Raw genomic sequence first — 23,883 nt, 5'->3', positions numbered from 1 at the left:
AGCATTAGTAACAATGTACTATTTTTAGAAACTTAGAATCAGGATAGACCGTTGGTCAGGAAGCTAGGCCCTGAGAACACATTTCCTCTACCAGCACTGTTTCTCTATTTCACCTGCAGTCATCTCCATAATTTACGAACCTTTATTTACAGTCGGTGCAAATAAGTCCTCTCAATGAAGTATTGGGTTGACCAAAAAGTGCCTTCGGTTTTTAAGTAAAAATAAAAGCCTCATTTTTCATTTTCACCAAGAACTTTATTGAACAACGTATTCATCCTTTTGTTCCACTACCTTCTGACATTTTTCAGGCAACTTCCTAATTCCATCTCCCTAAAATTTTTTATCTTTTTGAGTAAAGAACTGTTCCAGGTGCCTTTTACAGTATTCCATTTGGAATGGAATGGAAATTTTTGGAAAAATGGAAATTTTTCCATTAAGAGAATTTTGTAAAGACCGAAATAAATGGAAATCCGAAGGTGCAATGTCTGGTGAATAGGCGGATGAGTCAGAACTTCCCAGCCAAGCTGTAACAGTTTTTGCCTAGTCATCAAAGAAACATGCGGTCTTGTGTTATCCTGATGGAAGATTATGCATTTTCTGTTGACTAATTCTGGCCGCTTTTCGTTGAGTGCTGCTTTCAGTTGGTCTAACTAGGAGCAGTACTTGTTGGAATTAATCGTTTGGTTTTCTGGAAGGAGCTCATAATAGAGGACTCCCTTCCAATCCCACCATATACACAATATCATCTTCTTTGGATGAAGACTGGCCTTTGGTGTGGTTGGTGGTGGTTCATTTCGCCTGCCCCACGATCTCTTCCATTCCACATTATTGTACAGTATCCACTTTTCATCTCCCGTCACAATTTGTTTTAAAAAAGGAACATTTTCATTATGTTTAAGTGAAGAATCATGTGAAAATATGGTAAAGAAGGTTTTTTTCACTTAACTTATGTGGAACCCAAACATCAAAGCGATTAACATAACAAAGCTGGTGCAAATGATTTTCAGTGCTTGATTTGGATATTTTGAGTATGTCAGCTATCTCTTGCATGGTATAACATTGATTGTTCTCACTTATTGTTTCGATTTGATCGCTATCAACTTCAGCTGGTCTACCTGACCGTGGAGTATCGTCCAGAGAGAAATCTCCAGCACAAAACTTTGCAAACCACTTTTGATGCGTTCCATCAGTCACAGCACCTTCTCCATACACTGCACAAATTTTTGCGTTTCAGTTGCGTTTTTACCTTTCCTGAAATAATAAACCATAATATGCCAAAAATGTTGCTTTTTTTTCCATTTTCAATATTAAAATGGCTACACAAAAAATTCACCAATTTTGATAAGTCTTTTTTAAAATGCACGTTGATAACAGCTGTCACATACAATCTAACAAAATTGTTTCGAATGAAGTTGAAGACAACTAAGTGCTACTAGAGCCATCTTACAGAAAAAAACAAATGAACCTTTTGGCCAACCCAATAAATTCCCTCCACTTTCCTTCAGAAAGTCAGGTACAAGAAATTGTCTCACTGTTTCCAAATCAGTACACAGCTGGGCAACCCGATTGTACAAATGCCAGGTCACAGTGCTGCTCCAGGCTACCACAGCCAAGCATCAGAGTCAGGGTACTGTGGCCAGGGTGGCCAATTCAAGTGCAAGAACCTTGCAGGTGACACTTGAAGAGATAAGAGAAGCAAAGCATTCTGTAAGAAAGGGGGAGGGATGTGATTTATTATAAATTCTTTTATTATAGATTAGGAAATGGTCAATAATTATTGTATGGATAAGAACCTGACCATGGCAATAAAAATTGCCTATAAAGGACAAAAAAAAAAGCCAAAGAGTCCTCCTTCTGGTGGGAATCGTATCTGCTTCACATTCTTGGGGAAGGTAAAGGGAGGAACTGGGAGGGGACGGAGCAGAACGTGTGTTCAAGGCCAACTGAACAACTTGTAGGAGGCCCAGAGCACAGAGGAGCTTGGTGATGATGAAGATAAGGGAGTTAGTCCCTTATCTTAAGAAGCCACCGGAGGGGGTGAAACAAAGAAGTAGCAGCAACAATTCTGCAGGTTAGGAAGGTCATTCTGGCTGCAGCACCCTTTGTTCAGTGTTTCCCAGGCACTAACTGTGGAGGGAGTAAATGTGGTGTCCCCTAAACAAGGAAAGATCATGGACAGAATGCCATGTACTGACTGGGCATCTTTCAAAGCCAGACCAAACTATATCTTCTTTATGATACTTTTCCTGTGCCCTTGCTCTTACTCCAGTCGACAAATTCTTCTTCTCCCCTTTATTTTTAACCTCCCTTACTCATACACGTTTTATCTCCAGCTCCAATCTCTCCAAGTTACAGCCTCACGTTTCTAATTCCACCACACATCTCCACATGCATATTCTTCCAGTGCCTCAAACACAATAGATCTAAAACACAACTTACTTTTTACCCCCACCTATAAACCTGCTCTGAGTTCACTTCTCCTAATCGCCCAGGCTTAACATCTTACCATCACCTTTTATTCATCCCTCTCTTTCCCCACATCCAATTAACTGTTTCTGTCTAATTTGCTTCAGCAATACTTCTCCAATCCTATTGTCACTACCCTAGTTTAGGTCTTCATTCTCTAACAAAAACCCTTATAACTTTTCTTTATTAGTCCAATTGTTTCTTTCCCAATTCAATTCATCTGCTGAATTATTAGATAATATATCCCATAATTCAACTATGATTATGACATTTCCAGCATCAAAAACACTTCAATCTCATAGCTTACTAACCCAGTCCAAATTTCCTAGCCCAGCATTAAAAGCCTTCCATGTTCTAGGCCAAACCTAATTTTCCATCTTTATACTTTATTTTCCCACTATTCCCCTTCATATATGCTCCAATTATTTTCTACACCTGCTCAATCTCATCTGGTACATACTGGGTACTCGACAAAAGTTGATTTCCTTCCACATGAGTTTGCTATATTCTCCTTCCCCATGCCATCTCAATTTATAGGAAAACATCCTATCATTCTATATAGTTGATTCTCACACAGGAAATTAGCATATTCATGGAAAAGCCTGTAAAATCTAGAAAACAGACAAGAACCCTGACAAAGAAGAGCCGTGTGACTGAGCTCCAATGTCAAAAGAGAAAGGTAGTGACAAGCAGGACGCCATAAATGCTTCAGAACATTTGAAAGGTTGAAAGCATTATACCTGGGACAATGGATGCTAACAGTCTACCAGAGTTCTTCGAGATGATTCATTGGTCTCATAGAACTTACAGTCCAGTGAAGATATGAACACATACGGACTTTATAATGCCAGATGGTAAAACCGTGCTCCAACAGAGGTAAAAATGTCTTAGAAGCATAAGGAAATGAGAAATTATAAGAGATGCAGAAAGCTTCACAAAATACCATGCAACAGAGGCCATAAGGACTTCAACACGTTATGAGAGAAAGGTATTCCAGGCAGCAGATAAAGGAAAGGTAGAGGTGGAAAATGCTAGAAGTGTGAGAAATAGGAAAAAAAAAACCTGATGAACTCTGGGTGCCTAAACTATTACTATTTTGAAAGTCTCTAATGATCACTTACATAGTTTTAATTAATTAAAACTGTTTCACTTCAATTAATTCCTGAAAATATGCAGATGATTATCTGCAGGACGGATCAGTTGTTACTAAACAGGATTTTCACAACTCAGTTGGATCCTGAGATGCGTTGAATCCTGAATGTGGTGCTACACTCAATTTACTCCCCAGAGCCTGGCTCTTCAGCATTCCTGCAGCAGTATGAATGAACGGCTCTACATCTTAGGATCCACTGAAGGTGACACACTCTTCTATGCACACATTGCAACCAAGAAAAAATTATACATACATTTTAAGGACTAATAACCCCATAATATAAAATTGAAAAATGCAAAGTCAGGGGCTTCCCTGGTGGCGCAGTAGTTGAGAATCTGCCTGCCAATGCAGGGGACACGGGTTCAAGCCCTGGTCTGGGAAGATCCCACATGCCGCGGAGCAACTAGGCCCGTGAGCCACAATTACTGAGCCTGCGCGTCTGGAACCTGTGCTCCGCAACAAGAGAGGCCGGGATAGTGAGTGGCCCCCACTTGCCACAACTAGAGAAAGCCCTCGCACAGAAACGAACACCCAGCACAGCCATAAATAAATAAATAAATAAATAAATAAATAAATAAATAAATAAATAAATAAATAAAAATGCAAAGTCAAACCATGTAAATGTTTGCACTTTGTACTACGCACTTTGCATAGTACAAAGAAGTCTAGAATTAGAAGAGACCATAGAGAAAATCTAGATCAACCATGTGACCCAAGCTATGTCTATCAGGTTCTTTCTCTCAGGAATTCAGGGTCAAGGCTCATTGATTTAGTCTCTCCCTGTGCTTGGAACTGAGGGACACCTAAATACCCAGGAGCTGCTGAGCAGCCACATACAACTGTGAACACAGGAAAAAAGAGGAAAAAAAAAAAAAAGGTCAGCAAAGAGAGAACAATGAAGCAAAGAAATGCAAAGACTAGAGACAGAGGAAATTCCAGGTTTTCCAGTCCCTGGTCCCTAATAAGGTCTGTGTGCATTTGGCTTCCATCAAATCCCTGTCTTTCTTTCTTTTTCCTAAAACTAGTTCAAGTTCATTTCTGTTACTTGGAACAGAAGCTTAAATGCGGCAGTAACCAAAATCCTTCATAAGGTCAACTGGTTGATTTATTACTGATCTACCTTTCCTATACTTTCTTTTCATTTGTATTTCCTTAAAAGCCATAAATATGACTTTGGTATGCTATACAGACAAATATGTGAACAGAGATACAGGATTATGTTGAGCATTTTTAAAGGGAAAACCCATCATCCCCAGGAAGGAGAAAATATAGGAATACTCAAGGTAAAGCCTTGAGATAACTGTACAGCAACCAGAGATGCTAACAACTGGTAAATTAAATAGCTACCTGATTACCCTCCTACCCAAAGCCGATTTAATTCTGAATAAACCCGATGGGTAGGTCCAATTCAGTCTCCTCTGAGGCATGAGAAAAAGGTCATAACTGAATATAGGGCATTTCGTCTGGAATGCCCCAAGTAATTAGCACCCAACCACACAAAGGTTTGGGTGCTCTCCAGTGGTATCCCTAGCCCAGACCCAAATCCAAAACTGAATATCAAACCATCTTAGGGCTTGGCTTAACTATTTACCCTATGACATAACCAGCACCTCCTGCTATTAGATAAGGGGAAAAAAGTAACAGAAGCTTAATATCATGGAACTCTGTCCAGGTGTGTGCATCTGTGTGATATGCCAGGTATCAAGACTTTCCTGAGACAGATCCAGTCTCCCCAAAGCTGGATCCCCACCCATCAGATCTGACTACAAGTAAAGCAGTTAAACAAGTATAGCAAGTCAGAGCTGACAATCAGAAGTTTGAACCAATGTAGTGGGTGGCTCTGCAGGATTATATAAACAAAAACAATATTACAGGATCCTAGAGTTGGAAGGGACATGGAGACTCTGTTCAACTTCATCATTTTACAGAGAAGGAAGCTAAATATCAAAACCAAATTTATCAACCAAATCCCTAACTATAGTAACACAGGTGAGACAAAAATCAAAGGGACTGTGACCAGATTATGACAGAACCAAAAAGCATTATTTCCTAAAGCTGCTCTAATGGTTGAAAATTCATTTTTAATTATAAAAGAAAAATTGTATTAGAAAAATCTATGAAAACTACTGTTGAGATATTTTTTGGATATTCTTGTTACTTAAGTTTAGCAAAAGGGTAAAGATTTCCGACCAAATGGGTTAACGTTTCAGTTAAGATATTAGACCAAGCACCTTTAAAAGCCAAAAAACTGTGTGTTGATTCAGAACCTACATGGTTGTATGCTTGCAACCTTGGCAGACAGGCAGTTTAGGCACTGTGACAAAATTCTCACTGGCAGAGAGATGCTTATTTTAATATAAAAAAAATCCAGACATTTACATAGGGCCCTAATAAAAGTCACCAGAAATTAGACTAATGTGTCGGCTGGGACCAAAATTAAAAGAATAAATGTTTAAATGGTCCAAATATAAACTTGGTTTTCAAAATTTCTGGCAAGGGGCCATAGTACTATGGATTTGGGTCTTCAAGGGCTGCTTGACCACAAGTATTAGGTAAGTCAACACATCACTGAGGGAGGGCAAAAAGAAAAAACAACAGATAATCTCTGGCAGTTACAATCTACCCTTCATCGTTCAGCACAGTATATTTTAGAAGACTGCTGACAAAATGTGAAGACAGAACCTGTTGTGTTCCCCAAGAAGTGCTATTAAAGTTACTCCTAAAATATAAATCCATTAAAAAGTAGGTCTTCTTGAAAAACAATATTAATTAGAAGCAAACATGAAATTGGTATTATTACTTAAATTAACATCGATAAATACTAAATATTTTTAAAATCTCCCATCAATCTGAATTGACAATTTTATAAATTACATGAATCCTGAAGATTATTTTATAGACAAAACTATTTTTTAAAAATCTATTTTGCCACCAGCGCTGCAAATGGAAATATGAAGCGATAGACCAAAGGGTGTTGAATATAATCTATGCTTAGTAGAGTCAGCTTTCAACTAATTTATAAGTCCTAGTTGTTAGCCATATCTTATTTTGACAGTTTACTCTATTGGTGGCAAAAACAAAAGCAAACTAAAATTTCCTAAGAAATCTCAACTCTGAGGAATTATATTTTCTGTTCTTCCATTCCAGATAAAATTAAGAAGTCAGATGACTAGATACTCATCACAAATATAGAAGTTCGTGCAATTTCACATTTACCTTAAACTCTACATTTGTACTTTGAAATAATTACTTTTTATAGTAATCTTACGTTAAAAAAAATTCCACACTGATATTTTCCACATGATTTAAAGAAAACTATCTTTAAAAATCATCCTGTTAAGACTGCAAAATTACCCCCACTTGACAGCTTATATCAAACGAGCTTATAAACCAAATAAGGCAGGAATGGCACCTTTCGATCATACAGTTGTAAATAGTCCAGGGTGAAACTTAACAAACCAGACTCGGATGCATTTTTGTCCGCTCAAAAACAAAACAAAACTGGTACCTGTAAAATTCGGGGTTTTGCTCGGTTTTGGCCTATTAGACACCCACCGGGCCCGCGGGAGCCTGACCCCGCGGCGCGGGCTGCGGTGCGCCTCTGGGTGCACCCTTAGTCTCCGCGCGCCCGCCGCTCCCGGCGCTGCCCCCGCAGCCGCCGGGCGCCCCACTCCCCTCCCCGACGCGCGGCGGGAGGCGCGGGCCCGGCTGGCCGTTCCCACGCGTCCAGGCCCGTTATCTGAGCGGCCGCGGCGGCGGGGCCGCCCCGCGCGGGGAAGGGGACTCCGGGATGGCCCCCGCCGCGGGCCCCGCGCCCTCCCGAGCTGGGGGTGGCGTCCCTGCCCCGGCCGCCCCTCCCTCGGGCGCCCGCGTCGGTCGAGAGCCTCCCTCGGGCTCAGGTTCGCTCCCGGGACGGGATAAGGTGTCAGCCACGCTGCCAGACGCCTCCCGTCGGCGGGGGCGAAGCCAACCCTGCCCTCCTTCCATCCGCCCCTCACCGCCCGCGCCCCTCCTCGGCTCAGGAGACGGAGGTGGGGGGGGGTCCCCGCAGGAGGCTGAAAGGGGCGCTGCCGGCTCTCTCAGGGGAGCGGAGGTCGGGGTCACACCTCAACTTGGCAGGGTCGGGGCGTGAGGGCAGAGGCGGGGCGGGGAGGGAGCCCCAAACTCACCCGACTGAGCGGCTTCCCGGGCCGCGGCCGCGGCCAGGCAGAGGCTGAGGCAGACGCAGAGCGAGAGGGGGCGCGGGAGGGTCCGCCGCGGGCTCATGAAAGTGCCAGGGAGCCGCCGCCGCCGCCGCCGCCGCCGCCGCCGCTGTCCGAGCCTCCCTCCCTTCCTCCCCGGCTCCGGGCGACGGACGGGGCGGCGGGAGGCATGACGGGAAATTCCTGGGCACTGGCAGCCGAGTCCAAATATGAGCATAGGAGACGAGCGAGGGAGGATCGCGGAGCGCGCCCGCCGCGGACGGGGCCCGCTGCCCGGGCCTCGGCGGCCGCCAACTCCCTCCTCCTCCAAATCCTCCTCCTCCTCCGCGGCCGCCCCAAGGCCGCCGGCTGCCGAGTGCAACCGGGAGGTGGAATCCCTCTGCCAGAGGGCATCCCTTTCCAGTGTTGGGGCCCAAGAGCAGAGCGGCGCATCCCACCCACGGGTCCCGCCTAAGACCCCTGAAGGGGTAGAAAAGAGAGGAACCATCACGAGGAGAACCGACAGTGAGCCAGGGACCCGCGGGAAGACATTTAAGGGGTTTGAGAAGACTCTTGCGATGCCCCTAATCAACTGGGAGCTTTGTGAGTAAGTGGATACAAATATCTGGCAAGTGCTTCTCTTGAGTGTGGTCAGGTGAGGCTGGAGCGGCACTGCCAGTTACGCACACACTCAGGTGAGCCATCCTATACAAAACGAACAGGCATTATAATATATAAAACACCCCCCCCCGCATTCCAGGTGAGTGGGCCCTTTACACCAGGTGTGTGTGGAGGGTGAGTGTGTGTGTGTTTAGCCAGAGTTACAAACGGGGTCTCCCCAAACTTATATTTGAACACCATATATGGAGTTGAGGCAGACTGGCTGACAATAGTTTTTCATACTAGCTAAATGCTGATATATATTTAGATTTGTCATTCTTTTCACCTCCAGCCTCTCTTCATCCCCCTTACATTAGTTTTGTATTTCTTGTAGCTTATCTGAAGGGCAGTGGTGAAATTTATTCAAAAGGTACTACCTCTGACGACCAGAAATGTCAGTCCCCGATGTTTAATTACAGGCCTAAGCCAATAGTTGCCTGACTTTTCTCCGGCACTGATAACTCCTCCAGTAATCAAGGCCAAATGACCCTTAGCTTTTCAAGAGGACATAATTATGTCTAATTACTACTTTTTTTTTTTTTTTACTGGCACTAGTGGAACAGGCCCTGGAGATGTAGGATGTTATATAATTACTTGTGACCATTTTAAGATGCTACAGAAATGATTCACTGATGCAAAATACTTAAGGGGTAAAAGTCAAACAGATTTAGAGTGTGGATTATTCTAACATGACCTAAAGTACGGTAATTTGTACATCACACTACTTGTTTGAAAATGCTATATTTGAAAATTAGAAACTTTGTTTCAAAACGAATTCAATTCTGGCAAAGTATTAAGGCCCATATGCCAAAAACCAGTCCTTTTGCAAGTGGTTCCCCTTAAATCATCTGGTACTGAGAAACACCACATCCCATGAATTATTCCTGGCAAATGGGCAGATTTCACCCTCAATGTACTCGCAGTGATAACGAGACAAAGGGCAGATGACCTAAGTAGACTAACAGTAAATAAAATGTAATACAGTAAATTAGGGATTTAAGAGACACATGGCATTATTATTCAATTTAAGTATCTAGAAGCTGGGTATCTTAAAGGGGATATTCAGGAAACTCTTTAAGCAGTCTCTCCCTTTCCTCTTTTTTGTATATTTTGTATTACATAAGCACTTTTCTTATTCATTTCCCCCACAACGTGTAGTATAATTCTTTGCCCATAATTTTTTTTTTCTTTTTTTTTTTACTTTTATTTTTGGCTGCCGCGGGCGGGAGGAACGCAGGATCTTTTGTTGCAGGGCTCTTCATTGCCCCGCGCAGACTTCTCTCTAGTTGTGGCGCGCGGGCTTAGTTGCCCCGCGGCATGTGGGATCTTAGTTCCCCAACCAGGGATCGAACGCTGTGTCCCTTGTATTGGAGGGTGGATTCTTAACCACTGGACCACCAGGGAAGTCCCGCCCATAGCTTAAATATTTGTTTAAAAACAAAAGTAAAATGAGCACAGTCATTTGTAGACTGACATATAGGAGCTCCCTAAGTGTAGAGAAAAGCTTGTTTCAAAGGGCTGTAATAATTTTGGCTATATTTAAAATATTTTAGTTGACCTTAAGTACAAAAACATAAAATTACAAAGAATGCAGTATACCACTGCATGTTAGTATTAAGTGGAGGGTTAATTAATTGTATCAACTGCTGACTTGACAGCAATACCAGCAGCTGTTCTAAAGGCTTGAATAAATATGCTAAAGAGGGGAGAAAAGAACAAAAGTTACTGAGTACATAGTAAGTGCCAGACACTGTGCTAGTTGTTTTACACATGGTATTTCATTTAATTCTTCCAAATATCTTTGAGCTTTTTATTTTTTATCCCTATTTTACAGCTAAGGAGAGGCATAGATAAGTAAATTATGCTACTAAGAAGGGGTAAAGTAGTATTGGAATGCAAATCTCATTTCAAAGTCCACGTATATTTTTACTGTACTAATCTGCCCCATTTTCTCTACATTAAAAACAAAACAAAACAAAAACCAGGGTATTCAAAAACTGTATTCATTGGGCTCTTGTGGTTTTAAGTAACTGGTGTGCACTCAGGTTACCTCAAGTAATAGGGGTAAAGAATACATGTGGAAATAAGACCAGAGACTTAACCGGCTTGTCAGGTCATCCTTTGTGGGCCCAGGGGTGGGGGCCTGTGCCTTTGATGGGTACCAGAAACAGGAAAGCTACTACCCTCTGACCACATTCCTATGAGTTTTGTAGTTTAAATCATATATTTCACATGTTTTCTCTTTGTTATTATAATCTTAATAACAATCATGTTAACATATTATCTTAAACAATGTTTATTTTTAAGACAAAGGACCCAGAGGAGGTAACTCTTTCCTTTGCTTCCTATATACCATCCCTCCCCCAACCCAGTGGTGTGCTAGTAAATATTTACCAACCAGATCTGGAGGAAGGAGGCCTGAATTGTAACAAAAAGCAATTTATGTGGGTGTAATACTCCCACCAACCTGAGTCTCTGGAGGCGAAGCTGCGGAGAGATGTACTCAACCAGCTCTTGGGCCCCTATGAGCCAGCCCCACCACATCACCGCCCCAACCCCTCATAAATGTCTTCAGAACGCAGCAGAATTCAAGTTGCACAACCACAGCTTTTCCACTCTCGCTCCCACTACCAGCTGCCAATTCTCCTCTATAGCTCATAATCAAATGCCCCAGCGGGGAGAGTTTGATTCTATCACCACAGTCCCTCTTGGGGAAAGTTCTTGTATGAGGTTATCTCATAAGCCACTGAGCAGCCTGTGGATTGGCTACCTCTGAGCCAGGTGTCCTCTCCTACTTCTGCAGCTGTAGCTAGGGTGGAAGGCTCACATGCTAACACAACATGGTCACCTGTACTAAAGAAACAGACTGTGGTGCTGCCTTTTTAGGGCATTGCAGTTGGGGCAGCCTCTTTCAAAGGGAGTCTGTAAATATGGCAGGCATTCAAGCTACAGTCTCTCCAACATACTATTCTCAACTCTTTAAGTAAATCCCCTCAGCCGTTATGCAAAGCTTTGAGACAGTCCCCACTCCACATACCCAAAGGAACACCTTGGGTGGATGTCAACAATTGCAAACAGGAGAAAGGACACATTCGTACTAGATATTATTCAAAAGCCCTCAGGCAGGGTGAGAAACCCTAAGTTAGTTCAATTCAACGAACAGTTATCAAGTGCCATTGTCCTAAACCAATAGTGATCAATTGGAAAGTAAGGGAATTAATTACCTCCTAGGAGGATGTAACAGATTCTCCAGAAGGAAGTTTTTCTAACTGCACTCAATCCAAACTCCCAAAATTCTGCTTTCCTATCCTGCGAGGTAGAATGTCGTCACTCTCACCCGCGCTGAGAACACTTTTATACTGACGGGAGCACGCCCCCGTCCGCAAGGAGCTAGGGTGGGAAGAGAGTTAAGGAGAGCTCTTCTCAGCAGCATGAGGAACACAGAGTCAATGCTGACTGGCTAAGAGAGACACAGAACATCTTCGCTCATTCTGAAGAAGGATTTCCTCTTCCATGACACCCCTCCAGCCCCCAGTCACCAAACACACTAAAATGACAAGGACTCTTATTAAACGCGGAAGACGGAATTAAAGTGAGCATTTTCCTTCTTGTCTTGGTAAAATGGTTCGCCCGCATCTCAAACGGTATTTTTTAATTTTACAGTTGAGGCCATCCCCTTTGTTGATTAATTCTGAAGAGATTTGAAGAATGTATTCCCATGATTGACGTGCTGCCTGATTCTACCAGCTTTGGCTGTGGATATGCTACAACAAGTACTAAATATTTAACAAGACGACTTTCAATATTGTAGAGAATTAAATAATCCTCTCTAGACCAGCAAAGCTGCTTGGCTTTTGGCACGATTGTATCACATGAAGTGGCATACGCAAAATCAACTACACACACAGAATAAGGGGGCTGGGAGAGAGGGACAAGAATGGACTTTTAAGTTGGTACAGGAAGATTTTTTTTTTAAATTTTATTTTATTTATTTTTTTATACAGCAGGTTCTTATTAGTCATGTATTTTATACATGTTAGTGTATTAGTGTCAATCCCAATCTCCCAACATCCCTCCACCATACCACCCCCCCGCCACCCCTGCCACTTCCCCCCCTTGGTGTCCGTAGGTACAGGAAGATTCTGATGGGAGACTTGATTCTACTCTTTCACTCAGTCTGTTCCTGAATGCTTCTTATATCGAGAGCATCTCACACCATGGTGTGTGTGTCCAGTGTTTAAAGGTGTGTTTTTTTCACACAACTTATCCCTAACTGCAAGCCAGCTCCTTCATGTGTTGTTCATCCAAAGAGGCTCCAATAGGAGGTAGAGGAAACCCTGGCTGTGTTGGGCTTCCTGGGAAATGGTATGTTGCCCTCCAAAGTGGTGCTTCATTACAGGATTTTCTGCAGTAGTTTTACCGTTGCCATTAAAGCTTCTGGGACAATGGGTAAGTTACTTAATTACTCTAAGCCTTGATATTCTTTTTTCTCTGTATAATGGGAAAATAAAGGTACCTACCACTCATGATGCTTAGCCCTAGCCCCATGCTAGCAAATGGTAAATCCTTAATAAATATCAATATAATACTAATGTGATTAACTTTGATCATTGCTTACTAACTTCCAATCACCACAAAGCCACTCTTTGCCTTTAAGCCTTATCTGATAGGAGTTCCTCTGTCTGAAATGACTCATAGTTTCTCTTCACAGCTCAGAGTCCTACACTTGTATTCATAATCACCTCTTAAGGAAGTCTGTCCAGATTTAGTAATCCTGTCAACATATATTTTCTTCAAATTTACTTTTTATATTTATACCCAAGGTTACTAATAGTAACTATGTTTTCAAATATATTTTTAACTTCCTCAAAGTAATCAGAAGGCTACACACTTATATGATTATTCAAACTATTTTTGTGAAAACCAGTTTTAGAATTGCCATCAAAATATATGATACATTTTGAAAAATATCTTCAACACAGGGAAATCATCTTTGCATTCTTTCATTCATTCAACAAATATTTACTGAATGCTTTCTATATTCTGGATAGACAATGAACAAGATAAACCAGTAAAATATTTAGTATGTTAGTGATAGAGAAATAAGGCAGGAAAGGTTGCTGAAAGTGTTGGGGAAGTAACATTAAGGACATGGAAGAAAGAAGGAAGCCATGCAGTATCTAGGAAAGGGGGAATAGCAAGTGAAAAGGCCATGCCCAAGGCAGAGGCAGGCCTGCCCTGTAGGAGGACCATCCAGGAGGCCGGATGAGGAGAAGAGGGTGAAAAGGGGCCATGGGCGGGGAGCACTAGAAGATGTGGCCTGAGTCATTATAAGGAGTTTGGCTTTTATTGTGAGTGAGATGGGAAGCTACTGCAGGGTTTTGAGCAGAAGAGCGACATGATCTTACATTGGCTGTTCTGTTAAGGCGTGCAGAGACAGAAAGGGAGACCAGTTAGAGGGTCTTGAAGTAATCCAGGTGAGAGGTAATGGTGATTTTGGAGTAGGAAGGAGGCAGTGGAGGTGGTGAAAAGTGATCAAATTGCAGAGAAATTTGGAAGAAGCGGCCCAGAAGATTTGCTGACAGACCAAGTGTAGGGTGTGAAAGAAAGGTTAAGAATGTCCCTATACTTTTTTTTCCTTTTTTTTTTTTCCTGAGCATTACAGAATTGCCATTTCTTGAGCTCTGGATGACTTAGAAGTAGGTGGTGGGGTAGTATATTAGAAGCTCAGTTTTGGACATGTTAAGTTTGAAATGACTTTTAAACATACAAGATAATGTTCATCTAGACCATTAAATATGAAAATTGCACATATAGGGGAATGTCTGGGCTGCAGATAGTATATATGATATTTAAATCCTGAGAAGCCCCTGGATTGATTAAAAAGAAAAAAAGAAAAAAATGCCAGCAGGGCCACTGAGAAGGTGAGGCTAAAAAGGTAGTAGGAAAATCAGTCAAGTATGGAGGCCTAGGAAGCAAATGAAGCTTTTTTTTCTTTCTTTCTTCAATTTATATACTTAGAATATATTCTTTGTGGAAAAAGAAATTATTTAGAATCAAAATAGGATAGATGAATAACCAAATAAAGTTATATCCTTTTTATGCTTTAAATGAGTAAACATAAAATATTAAAAATGATTTTATTTTGTGACTTATAAATCGACTCTGAAACTTACCCTAAAAGATAGTGTCTAGATATCTGAGGAATAGAAGCATGGAATACAGGTACATTCTACTGTTGTAACCACAGTGAAAAGCTATCCCTATAGGTCAAATGGCCAAATACCAAATATTTGTGGTGTGTAAGTGACAAGGTCTATCAGACAGGTGGGAATAAAGACATCTCTTCAGAGATGGAGAGGAACTTTTGTGAGGCTCAAATATATACAAAGTGGTTTAAAAACTGTTGCTTAAAGTATTGTACAGATGTTGCTTTTATAGTTTTTAAAGCTGGTGGTCATAAAAGCGGAGAGAGAAATAAACTTGCAGTTGGCAGATTTCTCTTCAAACTCTGGCTATGCCATGTGATAGTTGTGCATGATTTTACAGTTCACATCTCTGGGATTTAGTTACCTTATCTTTAAAATGAAATAATACCTGCTCTGCCTGTTCTGCAAGATGTTGGTGGAAGTCGAATGATATAATGAGGGAGCTTTCAAACTACTGATATCTAAAGCAAAAGTCATGATTGAGGCGAGGTGCATTTTTCTAAATTCACCTACTTTTGTTTCTTTGTATAAGCCACAGTTCTCTATGTATCTTGAAGATACCTCCTTGAGATCCCAATTTAAAAAAAAAAAAAGTTCCTCTAAGGAAAATGCATACATACACACAAGCCCACAAAATTTGGTATACAATTGCACACTGATCGAAAATCACTTTGGAAAGCAATAGGAGTCGTAATTTCTTGTGTGGAAGAGACACCTAATGAAAGTATCATCTAAAAAAAAATTAGTGTGTAGCAGGCTATGGGGCAGATCAGAAGAGGATAGCAGTGTTGGAAAGGCAACTCAGGCAGATGCAGAAACCCAAGCTTGAGGTAATGAGAGCCCCTAGTCTAAGATGGTAGCCGTGAGACTAGAGATGAACAAGGAGATGTGATAAGAATAGTTGCCAGATAAAATGCAGGATGCCCAGATAAATTTGAATTCTAGATAAACACCAAATAATTTTTTAGTATATCCTAAATATTGCATGGGGCATACTTACACTAAAACATTATTCATGGTTTATCTGAAATTCCATTTTAACTGGGCATCCTGTATTTTTATTTGCTAAGTCTGGCAACCCTAGAGAGAAACCGGTGAACTTATTCCTACCCTCATCCCCATGTTTCTGAGGCAGATTCTGAAACAACAAACAAAACAATGGGTACAATGTGACCACTGTGAAAAGGACAGAGTCATTAAGAGCTAGTCCAGCTCTTTTGTGGATCCTGAAGAGATCAATAAAGATGTCAAACAGTTCTTCACAGACCTATTTATTTCCCAGACAGGGCATGAGAGTTACTAATATTGTGGTTATATTCTATTCTCCATATATGAGTTTCGTACTGTCCAGTACAATCTACCTGAATGTGTGTGTGCACATGTGTGTTTAATGTATGGGCTAATTAGCAAAAGAACCACTGGCTCACGGTTGCCCTGGACAGAAACATGAATTGGAGGATCCACAGTCTGTCCATCATCCGCCACCTACACACACACACACGTGCACGTGAGACTGGGCAGGGAAGTTTTTTCCCTGTGCAGCCCAAGCCTGTGGTCTTACTTGATTGGACAGTGTATGGTATAAGTGGGAAGGAAGAAATTTAAACAACGAGGTCCCTTTCAGTGGAGAAGTAGGAACAGTTGAAATATTCAAAGAAGGAAATCCATTTGAGGTGATATTACAAACCCGAAGGCAGGACAGGCAGGAGCATTCAAGGTGACTTTCTCCATCTAAAAGCTTAAGGCCTTTAAGGTCTTCTCATCTCCTGGGTAATACAGGTGAAAATCCAAAATAGAGCTGCAAAACTTTAACCCTTATCTCTTCTACTTTGTAATTCTGTTCTGAAATGACCTTCACCATGTCCTAGTGTCTCACTCTGTGGAGGCGGAAAAGTCATGACAGCAAGGAGAAAGGGGTCTGGTTTCACTTCTCTTGTAGGTATAGCGGCAGACTAGGATTCACAACTGATGATCAGCAGTACCCAAGAACAGCTCACAGTGAAGCTGGAGACCACAAAAAGCCCACAGCCCACACCTCTGGAGAGCATTTTGGAGAAGACAGGTGGAGGAGAAAGTAAGGCCAAACCTCATGATTGGCCCGTGACTTGGTGAAGGCTGTCCCTGAGCAAAAGTGAGTTTTGCAAATTTGGGGGTAATAGAGATATGGAGCAAGACTTTGCAGGACTTGGATACTTTGAGAAGGAGCCTGTATTCTTCTTTTGTGACTCCCCATAGTGTGATGAGTGCTCAATAAATGCTGTTGGCCAACTCTTTTAAACTGGGGATGGGGGAGAGGGGCACGAGGTTTGAAGGGGAAGGTGGGAGATGGTTAAGGAAGAATTTATGTATGTTCAACGCTCACAGAGAAAACAAATAGACCAAATAAAACTATTAGCCATTTAACTTTCCACAATTGTGTAAAATGAAATAAAAATTAAAAAGTTAGTTCCTTCTAAAAACCATTATATTCTGTTCCCAGTGGTAACAATTATGACTAGAACTGAAATGAAAACATATAACTATATCACAACCAAAGCTCTGAAAACTCAAGATATTTAGTGGAAAGAAATCCTAAAGAAACACTTAGTAGAGTGTTTGAAGTAAAAGCAAAACATTAAAACAATAAAAACATTTTCCAAAGGAAACAAATGATGCTCAGCTAATTTCATGTCACTTCACAGCAATAAGGAAAAAAACATTGGAAAATCTATACATTATGTAAGCAATGATGTTATAAACATGCAGGAAATAGCTCTGAACTGTTTCCAGCTTTGCCTCTAAAATTCCTTTGGTGTGATGGCTGAACATATTATTTCCTGTTCTTGTACTCTGTGGGAAGTAGCACACCCATTTTAATCTTTGTCACTTTTTCCTATATCAACATTCATGGGAGGAATTAGCACTGATAATTCTCCCAAGGTTGATATCTCATATTCAGAAGTCTTGTGGCGATGGGTCTCAAACTTAAATATCAGAATACCTGGAGAACTTGTTACTATCCTGGGATCTCTCCCAGACACAGTGATTCAGCAGTTCTGGTGAGGGATTCAGTAATCCGCATTTCTAACAAGTACCCCAAATGATTCTAAGACACATGTTCCACAGACCTTTCTCTGGTTTAGAATAACAAGAGTAATTTTCATGTCTACTTTCCAACTGAGGAGGATAAGTTTCGAGCTCTTTTTTCTATAATGCCCATAAGAATGGTGGAAAGGATTACAGGAAAATACATGAGAGTATACATAACACAGCTTTCATGACCTTTACAGGAAACTCAAATAACTACAATTTTTGATTTATAGTAAGTTTTGAAATGAGGCACTGAAAGATTCTGAGTTGCTTCCTGAGTCATCAGTGATTAATCTCCCCATAGTTTTAACGCTGTGAATATTTTATTGTATTCCTTGAAATTTGGTTATTTTTAAATCAGGTTATAAACTCCTAGGTAAGTGGAATATTAATTTTTTAAAAAATTACTCCAGGTAAATGGGAATTTTCTGTACGTAATCTAATACTAGAATATGATACACTTTATGAAATACAGTTGATCCTTGAATAATACAGGAGTTATGGGTGGCAATTCTCTGTGCAGTCAAAAATTCAAGTATAACTTATAGTCAGCCCTACCTATACTTGGTTCCTCATTATCTGCGGTTCTGCATCCACCAGTTCAACCAATCTCGAATTGTGTAGTATTTACTGTTGAAAAAAATCCGAATATACGTGGACCCATGCAATTCAAACCCATATTAAAGGTCAACTGTACTTTATTATAGTACATATTTTTTTCTGAACATAATGAAAATAGCATTCTTCTCCAGACATTTAAATTACATAGGGCAATATTTATTCCACCAATGTCCACGTATAAGGTTCTGTTTGATAACTAAGTAGTGTTTTAAGTATATTCAGCTGTTCTTGGGGAAAACCAAGAAAAGTGATTTTGATTTTTCCATGTTATTAAAGCATAGTGGAAAATGAAAATGAAAATTTATATAATTAGGCATTTTTACTTAGATATGATACATTGCAACTTTTGAAAATGTGGTTTTATTTAAATGGGATATATTGAAATGTGGTTTATTTAAATGTGAAACAATGTAGAATTCATAACGATGAATAGCAGAATGAGTGGCCAATCAACAAGACTCATGGCTAGCTCTCTGAATGTGCAAACAGGATTCAACAACCCACATTACTGTTCATAACCAGTCTCTCTTCTTCACTGTCTGCTTCTTTCTCATCCCTATTGCTCCTGTTATCTTCCAGGGATCTACACCACACAACAGAGCCTCAATGATACCAGATATATACCACATAAAATTAATTTGTAAGACTCCTACTGTTAAAAGATTATACCAGCCTATATATTTAGAGTCACATTAAGGAACATTGCAATAACACAGGACTGATTTTGGACAATCATTTTCAAGATTTAATATCTTCTGTTGGTGAATCACAACTGATCCTTTCCAGTCAGGCTGACATCACTCTAATGACTGACACTACCCTAGTTCCACTGATGATAATTCTTGAACGCTGTCATAATCAGGATCTTAATCTCAATGTTACTCACATTGAGAAAAAGAAATTTACATTTAGATTTTCTGCCTCTTTGAAGTAGAAGTACTGAGCATAAAAGTAATTTTTGGACACAATAGTTGGGCAAAACTAATAATAAAATGAGTAATTTAGGAGAGATGAAAAACTAACAAGGTATACTGTTTCAAAGTCAAATAAAAAGGGAGAATACATTAGTTTCAAAAGAACAAAAGTAGTTAATGATGAAGAACAACCAGTTTTAGACATAAAGGAAGATGTCAAAACTTCTGGGCTTTCAAAACTGCACCCAGTCAGGATATACCAGAGAATTCACCATTAATATGATGTTTACTTTAGATTTTTGGTAAATATCTTTTATCAGATTTAGGAAGTTCCCTTCTACTCCTATTTTGCTAAGAATTACTTTTCTATGAAAGGATATATGGATGTGGAATTTTATCAGATGGTTTTACTGCATCTATCTGAGATGATATTAAATTCACTTATTTTGTTAGTGGGACAAGTTACATTGGTCTTCTAATGTCAAACTAATCTTACATTCCTGGAATAAATCCAACTTGGTCATGATATGTAATTCTTACTCAGATGTTGCAATTTGGCTTGCTGACCATTTTGGTTTGTTTGGGATTTTTGCATTTATTCAGGGGGCTTGCCCTATAAATTTTCCCTTTCTGTTTGGTTTCTGCATCAAAGTTATGTTAATCAGTCCACTCCCTTTCTCTGTTTGCTGGAATAGGAAATATATCATTTCAAAAAGGAGGCACTGAAGAGATTATAGATTTTCCAAGGTCTCTCTTATGTGTGAGCATTGTTAAGGGTGACAACAATGAAAAACAAAGGGATGTTAAAAATAAATCACATTATCAAGTAGTTGATTTCATAGAGCCTGATTTAGAGATGGTGACAGGGATATATGACAGCATTTTACATCATTTCATTTAATTCTCTCAACTGCATAATAATCATTGTTTTAAAAATGAGGAAATTGAGTCTTAGACTATGTGACTTGCCTAAGGTCACACAACCAGGATGTGTTAAAGTCGAAATGTGAACATGGTTCTCTCACTCCACAGACTGTGCTCTTAAACCACGCCTCCTTTTTTCCCCCTCTCTCAATACAGGAATCCAGTGTTTGGAAGACCTTTCATATCCTGCTAACAGTAACAACCCACAGATCTGCCACCAAAATAAACATAGCCTTTTCCAAAGTGCTGTAAAAAGTCTAAAATGTCTGAGCTTCATTACCAAAGGTTGGTAGTGATTCAAAATATACTAGCAGAGGAGATCAAGTTAAGAAGATAAAGTAAAGACAATTATGGAAATCCTAATTAAGGTAAGCATTCAAATATATGTAATAAATATTTGTGGAGAAATTTTGTAAAATACATATGTAATCTAACAGATTGGAATTCACTGCTAAATCTTGGAGTATTTCCCTCCAATAGTATGTATATGATATATTCCTTTCACTCTAGATACATAATTTTTTTTCACTTTTAACAGCTCTTATAGAAATTCATTTTAGAATAAATGGTGTCTTAAAAAATCACTGTCAAAGTTATAAAAGAAAAAAAATTGCCGTCTAACCTGCATTACTTCCCATTTCTGCCAGGGAATTGATGTTTGCTTTTATCTGGGGAACTACTAACTGTAAACACTTTAAATTCTCTCTTTGCTTGCAGATTTTTGCACCGTGCTGGTGGAAGGAACTGAAGCCAGTCTGAATGAGGATCAGCTGGTTCTTTTGCGGTCCCCTTCCAGATGGGACTTTTACCCTGACTCAGGTTGTTCTAGCTTTATGGTAGGGTCTTCTATCAGAATCCACATCTTCGGTGTTACTTTTATTGTTGTTTTCCTTTCTTACTTAGTGCCAGAGAAAATGCTGCCTCTTCCAACTAACAGTATCTTAGATGAAATACAGTATATTTGAAATAATGATTATGCAACTTAAGAAACACATAGACAATATTTTCCACACCTTAAGTATTCCTCAAAGACATTATTTTAATGATTGCCCATGATTCATATGATAATCCATATTTCATTATTTATTCTCATTTTTGTAGATTTCAATTGCTTCTAATTTCTATTACAGAATAAAGCTGTAATGAACATCATTTTCATATCTTCATGTCATCCTGATAATTTCTTCAGAATTCCTAAAAATTTATTGGACTTCAAAATTTATTGGCAAAACTATGTATTGCCAAATTGACCTACAGAAATGCTCATCACTTTACACAACTACCAGCATTAATATAAGGGGCCTACTTTCCCTAAACTTAAGAAAAATTGTAAAGTTTCATATGTAAAAAAAACTTTCTCAATTGTTGATTAATTTGCATTTATATCTGTGGCTGTTTCATATTTTTGTTGGCCATTTGCAGCTCTTCATTTGTGGGTCATCTCCTGATGTCATTTGACTATTTTTCTATTGGGATGTTAGTCTTTTTATGTTAGAATAATTTTTATTTGTAGAATATTATTGCAAATCACATATAGTGCTAACATCTTTCAATTTCCTTGTCTTTTCATTTGTTCTTAGACTTTTTGGATGTACTGATCATTTTAATATAACCAAACATGTTTCTTTATGGTTTCTTTCTTTGTTTCTGTGCTTAACCCTCTATCAAATGTTTTCCTCTGATTTTTTTCTTAGTTATTTTGTGACTATTTCTCAACTCTTTATTCCTCCTGGAATTTATCTGGGTATGTGTAGAAGACTCTTTACAAGTGAAAACACAGAAGACTGAAACTACTGTAGATACCATATTGATGATATAAAATCTAACATGAAAACAGAACTGAAGTGAATTCAAAAAGAAAACATCTAATCTGCCCCCTTATCCATTCTCTGCTACAATCTACCATTCTCTTCCCTAAACCAAATGACTCTATGTTTGCATATTATTCTCGTTCTCATTGTTTCCAGCTAATTGCTTAGAACAGTGCTCTCCAAACCTTTTTTACTTCATGGCACTGAAAGAAAAGGATAATCATTGTGCAGCGCCCTGGTTAAATGGAGGAGGCTACTTAACAGCCTACCAGAGGTCACTAGGCCTTGAGCTCCACCACTCCAAGTCCTAGTGCTACTCTAAAGGCTACATCTAAATGGTACATCTGTAACCATTTGTGGCACATCAGTTAGGAAGTCCATAATATTTCTGTCAGTTATCATGTTCCTCTGAAAGGAACCCTTCTCCAATATGTTACTAGGGTCTATAAATCAGATGCTGGTAGTGATGTAGAGAAGCCCGACTGTGACTGTCAAATAAAAAGAGAGCAATGAACAAAGTAAACTGAACGTTTGTTGTGTTATTGGGACAGACAAAATTTTTGTGAGAGAATCCTCTCAGTCAAGTTAGTATGAGGAAATTGAGTGACTTCCACAGTGTGGAAGTATCTGGTCATTAAAATATTCTAAGTTACTACAAGTCAAAGGGTCTGTGCCTCTTCTAAGGAAGCACAAGTTGCAGGAAACATAGGCTCTGGCCCTGGTATATTAGGGCTCTAACTTTTGCTCTTAATTTTTTAAAACTTTTATTGAATGATCCACTTTTTCCACTAATTTTTAAAGCCAATCTTTATCATATACTGAATTCTTATATATCAGAGTATCTTCGTAATTCAAGTATCCATTAACCATATACTGTTATGATAATGAATCATAAAATACTCTTACAAAAAGTGCTCTTTAAAAAGTCAATCCCAGGAATTCTCTGGCGGTCCAGTGGTTAAGACTCCATGCTTTCACTGCTGAGGGCGGGGGTTCAATCCCTGGTTGGGGAACTAAGATCCCACAAGCCGCATGGTGCAGCCAAAAAAAAAAAAAAAAAAAAAGGCAATCCCTCCTCAAACATTCTTCCCCACTTTACAATACCTCCTACATTAATGTCTGTCTTTGACAGCGTCTTGCAGATTGTCGTTCAAAAACACAATGCAAGTGCAATGAAAATTCACTACAAAGTGAATTTGCAAGTCTCACAAATATGTAGTATTTCATGAAATTGATAAAGATGATGGAAGACTATTCAAATCATGAGCATAGCCATAGAATGTGTCAGTCAGTCCAGTTAGCAATTAAAGGAAAGTTGCCAAGAACAAAAAGACAATGATACAAGAAGCGCATAAGGGAATGATTTGACTAGAAGATACCCTTACAAAAATGGATGAACTCTGGGATCTTTTGTAAAATGATTGGATTATGGAACAGACAACATGAAGTAAAAATTATCATTCCATGTTTCAAATAATTTTGTCAAAAAATATTTCTAAGAGTTAAAATATTTATAAGTTAACTATGTTATATAGAAAGTTTTCTTTGTAATCTTAGCAAAAAATTTTAAGTTAAAGTTCTAGTGAAACTATTTATGAAAATTTGGTCCCCAATTTAAATAGATTTAATTTAAGTGACCTTCTGGTATCAGTTATGCTCAGGTAAGAATCTGTTTCAAGGTATTAGGTGTCTGACTATATATTTGTGCAACAGTGTTAACACAGATTTAATTTGCTTTAACGTCTGATAGGGCCAGTCTCTCTTTATTAATCATATTTTATTAAGAATTTAATATCTTTCTTGTTTATCCTTCCAGCTGATATTCTATAAATTCATTTAAAATACCAAGACATTAATTTAAATCTATGGAAAACT

At 39.4% G+C, this 23,883-nt stretch overlaps 1 protein-coding gene and 1 long non-coding RNA gene across 3 annotated transcripts in view; one reads left to right on the top strand and one right to left on the bottom strand.

Annotated features, from left to right (window-relative positions):
• MSRB3 (methionine sulfoxide reductase B3) overlaps positions 1 to 8,323 on the bottom strand; it is a 157,794-nt gene extending 149,471 nt beyond the window's left edge. The window contains exon 1 of one of the 2 annotated variants that reach the window (XM_068559870.1): positions 7,789 to 8,323. In XM_068559870.1, the coding sequence (XP_068415971.1) occupies positions 7,789 to 8,308 (520 nt within the window). In that variant the 5' untranslated portion in view covers positions 8,309 to 8,323. The remainder of the gene's footprint in view (positions 1 to 7,788) is intronic. The other variant, XM_068559872.1, reaches the window with a different exon arrangement.
• Positions 8,324 to 8,406: 83 nt separating this feature from the next.
• LOC137774694 (uncharacterized) lies at positions 8,407 to 21,650 on the top strand. Its single transcript, XR_011075925.1, has 4 exons — positions 8,407 to 8,495; positions 16,609 to 16,800; positions 20,354 to 20,565; positions 20,915 to 21,650. It is a non-coding gene; the product is annotated as an uncharacterized lncRNA (long non-coding RNA).
• Positions 21,651 to 23,883: the final 2,233 nt, after the last annotated feature.

Source organism: Eschrichtius robustus, chromosome 13 (genome assembly GCF_028021215.1).
Source record: "Eschrichtius robustus isolate mEscRob2 chromosome 13, mEscRob2.pri, whole genome shotgun sequence".
NCBI lineage: Eukaryota > Metazoa > Chordata > Mammalia > Artiodactyla > Eschrichtiidae > Eschrichtius > Eschrichtius robustus.
Note: the sequence above shows the minus strand (reverse complement) of the source record. Positions and strands in the feature narration are given on the sequence as shown.